This window comes from Oncorhynchus masou, chromosome 23, assembly GCF_036934945.1.
Source record: "Oncorhynchus masou masou isolate Uvic2021 chromosome 23, UVic_Omas_1.1, whole genome shotgun sequence".
Lineage (NCBI taxonomy): Eukaryota > Metazoa > Chordata > Actinopteri > Salmoniformes > Salmonidae > Oncorhynchus > Oncorhynchus masou.
Window position 1 is genome coordinate 16,974,507 of NC_088234.1, and position 9,151 is coordinate 16,983,657.

The following is a 9,151-nucleotide window of genomic DNA, read 5'->3' on the forward strand; positions in this document are numbered from 1 at the left end:
AAAAATGGCTTTACAGCATGCTTCGATATAACAAAAGTCAGACATTCATCAATTCATAGACTGGTTTCACCATAGTCCAAAGGGCAACTTTAATTGTAAATTTAATTTCACTGAGAAAAGTTGATGAATAGAAAGATAAACATAATCACTTACAACACTAGCTACAAAGATTTTGATATAATCATGATTCAAGTCATGGAAACTGCTCAATTTTAATCATTTAGCAGATGCTTGTATCCAGAATGACCCACAGGAGCAACTGGGGTCAAGCCCCCCACTCAAGGGTACATCACTCTTCACTTAGTCAGCTTGTGGACCCGAACCATCGACCCCTCAGTTAGTGGTCCAACACTCGGCTACCTGCTGCCCTAAAGTATTTAAATCGCTTCTCGAATCCCCCAAACTCGTTGGAGAAGATCGGAGGTGATCTTCACCTCCAATGCGACTGGAGAAGGTAGAGAGAGGATGCGAGGAAAGACCGGAGATTCACTTTAGTAGAATGGCATTCTACCAACAGGTAATTGAACCAGTAAAACAGTCACCATCTCAAGTCAATCCAATCAACACCCACAGTTTAAAAACACAATGACACAATGAGCACATCCAGAGATCAAGAGAGATATTTAGACAGTAAAGCTGTTGAGATACGTATGACATTGTAATCAAACAGAATTACAACATTGACTGCTGAACAGTACAAAACTTAGTCAACAAAAACAGAATAGTCAACATGGGATATTTGGGCTTGGAATCCTGATCTTGCCTATATGGGAGATCACTAAGTATCTAGACACCTATATCATATTATTGTGCTGTTGTTTTTCTTTAGACTTATGACAGGTTTCGATCTCGAAAGAATTCTATATGGCAATTCAATAATTATTACAGCTGAATAGACAATAATTTGGTTTCGGTTTCTCCTCTTCTTTTCTCCTACCCTCCCTCGCTCTCAGTGCAACTTCAGTCAGTGTGACATCATCAGCGACAGCCAGTGACGTAGGCCGTTCATGGGTGTATTCAGTGATACGAAACGTTCTGAATGTTGCAGATAGAAATATAATTAATGGCGCTGACAGGATTCCGTGTTCCAGCTGACACACATATCCATTCTACACAATACATGTATTTTTTTATGTTCTGTAACGTCACATCCTCCTGAACAGACCCCAGGTCACAGGTGAGCAGCAGGTGTCTCTGTAGTGGTCTTGCGGCGACCCGTCCCGGCCAGCGGTCTGTCCCTCTCCTCCCAGAGAGTAACCCCGTCACACGCACAGATCTGCTTGGCGTTCTGGAACAGGCCAGCGGCGCGAGCAATGATCCCACAGGCCAGCCTGTACCCAACGAGCAATATATAGAGAAAGAGGGGGGATAGAGAGAAAGAGGGGGGATAGTGAGTGAGAGAAAAGAAAGAAACAAAGAAAATATCAGCATTTTTCACTATAAAATGTTTTAATTCAACTTTGACCTACAGTAAGTCCATCCAAACGCTACCCAGGTCTCTCTTCTACCATGAGCTCACCTCTGGCCGGAGTTCCCGGTTAGTTTGGAGAGGGGGTGAGCCCCCCTTCCCAGATCATCCTCCCCAGCATCCACCACCAGAGACCGACCAATCACGTCCCACACCTGCAGGAAGTGACAGAGGGGTAGGAGTGGCTACTGTCAATGGTTGGTACCGCTGACCAGTGTGCTGTGCTCAGTATTCAATTGTGTATTCCCCAAGCTGGTATAACACCATGTACTCAATGCCTCTACTGTAATACCTACCAAATGTCACTCCCCATGTAAATACAGTTTAGACCAAAAGGGGTAGGGGTGTGTGTGTGTGTGTGTGTTACCTTCAGCTCAGGGTCCTCTAGTCTGAATGAGGCTCGACCGTCTGGTCCGGCCACAATATTCCCCAGATCACCTACATGCTAAAAGAAAACACATTTAACTGACTATCACAACCAATACCATGAATATCACAACTATTACTTATGTAAATAAGGTATTTCTATTTGTTATTTTTAATAAATTTCCTACATTTTCTAAAACCTGTTTTCGCTTTGTCATTATGGGGTATTGTGTGTAGATTGAGATGTTTTATTTGTTTAATATATTTAAAAATAATTCTGTAACATAACAAAATGTGAAAAAATGAAAGGGGTCTGAACGCATTGTATATCGTCTCTGAGACAGTAAAAAGGTACTTCCTGAAAGCATAACATCTCAGAAAGAATGTACCCCAGTTTCACAAGGAACTAAACAGAACTATACCGTATAGCCCTACTCTAGAAGAAGGCAAGGAAACTGTACCCTGTCTGGGTCCTGCGGGGCTCCATGTTGTCTCCCATAGGGGTTATAGTGTTCTCCACAGCTGTACAAACACACAGGCAGAGAAACATGAGTCATCTACTCCCATGATCCTCTGGGGCAAGCAGGTGCAACTGTGACCTTATGGGCTACAGTGCAATCAAAGTAACTGATCTATTCAAGGGTTATTTTAAAATTAACTGAGGAAACTGAAGGCTGTAGAAAATTGTGGGCAAAACAATGCATACAGTACAATTATTTTTTACATATTAAAAATACCTCTGCACTAATAATGAATATGATTTGCATTTGGGTTGATAATATATCATGTTTCGCACACACACACAAAAAGATCACCTCTGGCAGTCCTGTGTGAGGTCTCCCAACGTGTGGACGTGGAGTCCGTGGGTGCCAGGTTCCAGACCATCAATGGTCCCGTCAATCAGACAGCGCTCCTCAGACAGCTGGAGGAACCGCACCACCCCCTGGACAGGACCACTACCACCCATCATGGCCACCGCTGCACCCAGGTCTGATACACAGACACAAACATTGCATATACAGTACACACACTCACAGTAGAGTACACATACAGATGCACATATGCTGCCAAATACACTTGTGACAACATCCATGCCAAAACAGTTTTTATCCATCGAGAGTCCTCTATCTAACTCTATGGGCCGTGGCCACATTGGGATTTTGTGTGAGTATTTCGGATGGAGCCAATGCTTTTGCAATGGGAGTCATCCATTGCCGGTTGAATGACAACGGAGATTTTTGTCCAACCCCCCCCAAAAATTACATATTTACCTCATCTGGAAAAAAAAGTAGAGATGAGTTGTACTTTTTGACAGACAAAAGTGGACAATGATGTACATCATATACAATTTAATCCGTGTTCATGCATCTCAGTGTGCCCGTACCTAATTCTGTTCCTCCGATGCCCTTTAGTACTGCCCTGCGCCCAGTGCTCTCTATGAGATCCTGCACCTCATGGGACGTCAGAGCTGACTCCACCAGAACCTCCTCCTTCCCCACATCTATCTTCACCGACTGCACTCCTGCACACAGAATAAAGGGGAGGAGAGAGGGGTGTACAGAGATGGAATGAATGAGGACAAAACAGAAAAAAAGGATGAGAAGCGCAAGAGAGAGAAAGAAGAGATGAGTAGAAAACACGGGACAAAGGAGTAAAATAAAAGAGAGATATGTCACTGACAAATACTGCTGCCATGTGTGTTAAATGCTTTAGATGGCTTTAGGTTGGTACATATATTGGAATGCATGGAGGGGCCCAGGGGTTTCATTCCAGTGTAAATTGTTCACCAAAAGCAAGAACGGCCCCTGTATCAGCCTACTGAATAGCAATACAATAACAATAGCTAAGTAAACAACATTCATAATTTGTTCTAATGTGTTACTATTGATATTAAGCCTAGGAGCAATACACAACTAAGTTAACGAGTATTCTGTTGTGCACACTAAAGTGTAGTTACTAGCCTACTAATTTAATAACTCATTTGAGTGCTGGAATGGAAAGGTAAAAATGTACCTGGTTTTCCTTCCAGTGCAGCTCTGACTTTCTCTGCACAACTGTCACATGTCATCTGCACCGCAAACTCCAGCTGTGCGTAATAGATAAATAATGAGCATTTAACTACCTAGCTAGGTGCTCAAAGTACAGTCAGTATAGCTATCAATCTCTGGATGTAAATTATGCTTTGATAGAGCAAACCAACATCCCAACTTGGGATGTTGGCTTGGAAGTTTTGGGAACATACGTTTTTGGTTTCCCATAGGTTCTGGAAACGAAGCCATACATTTCCTGACCGGTAAAATGGAACGTTTTTTAAACATTCTGGGAACAGAAATTGAACTTTTAGGTCGCAGGGAGGCCCTGAGAATATTTTACTATGATTCCCATGTTTTCCTGGGAGGTTTTATTAATGTTCTAAGAACAGAAATTATTGGTTATTTGAATGTAATGAAATAATGTTCTGAGAACATGTTTCAATAAGACTTTTAGTAATAGTGCTGGCTTAGATTGGGATAACTGTTTTGAACTTTAAGCACAAATAGGACACATGTTAATTTGCTTAGACACAGTGTCTATGATATTTGAACCGATGATCTTCTGTTTTCTATCCATGGAATTAGTCCACTGACCCACCAGGATGGAGCTAGCATGCCGTGTTGTTTTTACTCATACAAAGCTGTTCATTTTAGTTTATTTCAAACAGACCCCATGTGCTGGCTATTGTTACTTTAGTTACTCAACAATGTTCAATCAATTGAACGCAACATCAATTGAACGCAACATCAAATACTCGAATACTTCTACGACAAAATCCATGTGTACGTATGTGTTAGAGGTCGACCGATTAATCAGAATGGCAGATTTCAAGTTGTCATAACAATCGGAAATCTGTATTTTTGGACACTGGTTTGGCCCCCAAAATTTTTATTTAACTAGGCAAGTCAGTTAAGAACACATTCTTATTTTCAATGACAGCCTAGGAACAGCCTGTTCAGGGGCAGAACGACAGATTTGTACCTTGTCAGCTCTGGGGTTTGAACTTGCAACCTTCCGGTTACTAGTCCAACGCTCTAACCACTAGGCTACCCTGCCGACCCAATCTTGCAACCTTACAGTTAACTCGTCCAACGCTCTAACCACCTGCCTCTCATTGCACTCCACGAGGAGCCTGCCTGATACGCGAATGCAGTAGAAGCCAAGGTAAGTTGCTAGCTGGCATTAAACTTATCTTATAAAAAAAATCTATCAATCATAATCACTAGTTAACTACACTTGGTTGATGATATTACTTGCTTATATACAAAGTAGGACACGCTAGATAAACGATGCAACGCAGGGGATGATTTAACAAAAGCGCATTTGCAAAAAAGGCACAATCGTTGCACGACTGTACCTAACCATAAACACCAATGCCTTTCTTAAAATCAATACACAGAAGTATATATTATTAAACCTGCATATTTAGCTAAAAGAAATCCAGGTTAGCAGGCAATATTAACCAGGTGAAATTGTGTCACTTCTCTTGCGTTCATTGCACGCAGAGTCAGGGTATATGCAACAGTTTTGGCAGCCTGGCTCATTGCGAACTAATTTGCCAGAATTTTACATAATTATGACATAACATTGAAGGTTGTACAATGTAACAGGAATATTTAGACTTAGGGATACCACCCATTAGATAAAATACCGAACGGTTCCATATTTCACTGAAATACTAAACGTTTTGTTTTCGAAATGATAGTTTCTGGATTCTACCATATTAATGACCAATGTGTGTTATTATGTTAGAATTAAGTCCATGATTTGATATTTGATAGAGCAGTCTGAGCGATGGTAGGCAGCAGCAGACTCGTAAGCATTCATTCAAACAGCACTTTCATGCGTTTTGCCAGCAGCTCTTCACTGTGCTTCATACATTGCGCTGTTTATGACTTCAAGCCTATCAACTCCCGAGATTAGGCTGGTGTAACTGATGTGAAATGGTTAGCGGGGTGCGTGCTAATAGCGTTTCAAACGTCACTCGCTCTGAGACTTGGAGTAGTTGTTCCCCTTGCTCTGCATGGGTAATGTTGCTTCGAGGGTGGCTGTTGTCGAAGCTACACTGGCAACACTAAAGTGCATATAAGAACATCCAATAGTCAAAGGTATATGAAATACAAATTGTATAGAGAGAAATAGTCCTATAAATACTACATTAACTACAACCTAAAACCTCTTAACTTGGAATATTGAAGTCTCATGTTAAAAGGAACCACCAACTTTCATATCTTCTCGTGTTCTGAGCAAGGAACTTAAACGTTAGCTTTTTTTACATGGCACATATTGCACTTTTACTTTCTTCTCCAACACTTTGTTTTTGCATTATTTAAACCAAATTGAACATGTTTCATTATTTATTTGAGGCTAAATAGATTTCTATTGATGTATTATATTAAGTTACAATAAGTGTTCATTCAGTATTGTTGTAATTGTCATTATTACCAATAAATAAAAAAAAGTTTTATTTATTTTAATTTTATTATTTTAATTCGCCGATTAAATCGGTATCGGCTTTTTTTTGGTCCTCCAATAATCGGTAGTTGACCTCTAGTGTGTATATAAAGTGCGCACGTTATTGTGTGTTTGTATGCATGTGTCTGTGCCTATGTTTGTGTTGCTTCACAGTCCCCGCTGTTCCATAAGGTGTATTTTTATGTGTTAAAAAATACACACACACACAAACATGTTACTGCTTGCATCAGTTTCTTGATGTGGAATAGAGTTCCATGTAGTCATGGCTGTATGTAGTACTGTGCGCCTCCCATAGTCTGCTCTGGACTTAAGTTTAAGTTTATTTTTATTTTTACAGGGACAGTGCACATTAATCAACGTTTCGGTAAAAGTGCCGTTTTTAGCCAGCCGGCTAATTTTCAACCGCAGTCCCTGAATTGGTGGACTTGAGGACTGATGAGACCTCAGGCGGCATGTCTTGCGGGGTATGCATGGGTGTCTGAGCTGTGTACCAGTAGTTCAAACAGACAGCTCAGTAGATTCAACACCTCTCACAAATACAAGTAGTGATGAAGTCAATCTCTCCTCCACTTTGAGCCAGGAGAGATTGACATGCATATTATTAAATGTAGATCTAAGGGCCAGCCATGCAGCCCTGTTTTGAGATAATTGCAACTTTCCTAAATCCCTCTGTGGCAACTGACCACACGACTAAATAGTAGTCCAGGTGGGGTGGGTAGAATTGGTGGAATGTTCCAACGGGAATCTGTTCCAAAGACTTCGTAAAGTACAAGGATGCCAACAGACAACGCATACAAAGTAACATGATCAATTCACCGAGTTAACTAGCTGCCGAATAGTCATTAATCACCACTTAGCTTATTCTTAATGTTTGTCCACAGGCTACCAGAGTGAGGACAGACATTTTTCGGAATTAACTTGGTGAGTGAAAAACGTAAATAAATTGCACACTCCCTACCCGGTATCTTAATCTGCCGCTATACAACTTTGTATGCGTTGTTTGTTGGCAAATGTATTTATGAAGTTTTTCGAAGATTATTTACGAAGATTCCAGTTGGAACGTTCCACAATTTATACTCACCCGTCGTCTACATGCGACAACTAGGGCCTAAAGGAACTGCCTGGTTGATAATGCTGTTAAGAAGGCAGAGCAACGCTTTATTATGCGTCAATATGTTTTGACCATGACAATTTACAATCCAGGGTTACTCCAAGCAGTTTAGTCACCTCAACTTGCTCAATTTCTACATGAGTCATTGCAAGATTTAGTTGAGGTTTAGTGAATGATTTGTCCCAAATAAAATTATTTTAATGACGATACATTTTAATACTAATGATTGATAGCTAGCTACTGTATTACAGTCAATATCCGGTTGTTGTGTAAGCAGTCTTACTAAATAAGCGCTTGTTAATGTTTAGTATTGACACGCAGTGTTTTTAATAAAACAAGGAAAGCAACATGCACAACTTGTCGTTTCAATAAAGAATATTAACAGGTTCAAACCTTCGTAGTTCTGTCTGTATCCATTTTTGTGCAGCACGCCGTCTGACCTATGATAACAGAATTTACTAGGAAACGTCTTACTTTCCCCCAAACAGGCACTAACCGGGAGAAGGTAGCCGCCATCTTTATGAGGTCGGTAAAACTGTATTTAGACCGTCATCGCCACCTATTGTCAATTGTCAGTCACTGAGTAGATTTGGTGTTCACTTTTTACGAAAGAATGGGACAACTTCAAGTAAATGTATGAGAGGGGAATTGACTCACTGAAAATGGGGCTCTATCCCAAATGGCACCCTATTCCCTATATACTGTAAATATAGTGCAATAATTCATATTTTAAAAGCCTTTCTGTCTACATCTGATGTTTACATTTACATTTTGATTATTTATCAGACAGATTCTCATGTCAAGAGTTCATTCAACTAAGGTAGGTAAGAAGATTGCTGATTTCAAGGTTTTACTGCTAACCTACAAAGCATTACATGGGCTTGCTCCTACCTATCTCTCTGATTTGGTCCTGCCGTACATACCTGCACGTACGCTACGGTACCTGCACGTACGCTACGGTCACAAGACGCAGGCCTCCTAATTGTCCCTAGAATTTCTAAGCAAACAGCTGGAGCCAGGGCTTTCTCCTCTCGAGCTCAATTTTTATGGAATGGTCTGCCTACCCATGTGAGAGACACTAACTCGGTCTCAACCTTTAAGTTTTTACCGAATACTCATCTCTTCAGTGGGTCATATGATTGAGTGTAGTCTGGCCCAGAAGTGCGAAGGTGAACGGAAAGGCTCTGGAGCAACGAACCGCCCTTGCTGTCTCTGCCTGGCCGGTTCCCCGCTTTCCACTGGGATTCTCTGCCCCTAACCCTATTACAGGGGCTGAGTCACTGGCTTACTGGTGCTCTTTCATGTCCCTAGGAGGGGTGCGTCACTTGAGTGGGTTGAGTTACTGATGTGATCTTCCTGTCTGGGTTGGCGCCCCCCCTTGGGTTGTGCCGTGGCGGAGATCTTTGTGGGCTATACACGGCCTTGTCTCAGGATGGTAAGTTGGTGGTTGAAGATATCCCTCTAGTGGTGTGGGGGCTGTGCTTTGGCAAAGTGGGTGGGGTTATATCCTTCCTGTTTGGCCCTGTCCGGGGGTATCATTGGATGGGGCCACAGTGTCTCCTGACCCCTCCTGTCTCACCCTCCAGTATTTATGCTGCAGTAGTTTATGTGTCGGGGGGCTATGGTCAGTTTGTTATACCTGGAGTACTTCTCCTGTCTTATCCGGTGTCCTGTGTGAATTTAAGTATGCTCTGTCT

The 9,151-nt window shown here is 41.6% G+C and overlaps 1 protein-coding gene across 1 annotated transcript; it reads right to left on the minus strand.

Annotated features, from left to right (window-relative positions):
- Nucleotides 1–60: 60 nt before the first annotated feature.
- LOC135510455 (copper chaperone for superoxide dismutase-like) lies at nt 61–7,971 on the minus strand. The gene is made up of 8 exons (XM_064931399.1): nt 7,848–7,971; nt 3,848–3,920; nt 3,219–3,356; nt 2,650–2,824; nt 2,296–2,356; nt 1,836–1,913; nt 1,520–1,623; nt 61–1,331 (listed from the first exon to the last, which is right to left on the minus strand). Exons 1-8 carry the CDS (start codon nt 7,968–7,970, stop codon nt 1,172–1,174), a joined length of 912 nt encoding a protein of 303 aa, XP_064787471.1. The 5' UTR covers nt 7,971; the 3' UTR covers nt 61–1,171.
- Nucleotides 7,972–9,151: the final 1,180 nt, after the last annotated feature.

What these genes read in the sequence shown, in the direction of transcription:
- LOC135510455 (XM_064931399.1), bottom strand. Translation starts at nt 7,970, where the DNA reads ATGGCGGCTACCTTCTCCCGGTTAGTGCCTGTTTGGGGGAAAGTAAGA. An exon ending in CCCCGCAGGACCCAGACAGG is followed by an intron (nt 1,914 to 2,295) that starts GTACAGTTTCCT and finishes GTTTTCTTTTAG; the next exon opens with CATGTAGGTGATCTGGGGAA. An exon ending in TAGAGGACCCTGAGCTGAAG is followed by an intron (nt 1,624 to 1,835) that starts GTAACACACACA and finishes CACTTCCTGCAG; the next exon opens with GTGTGGGACGTGATTGGTCG.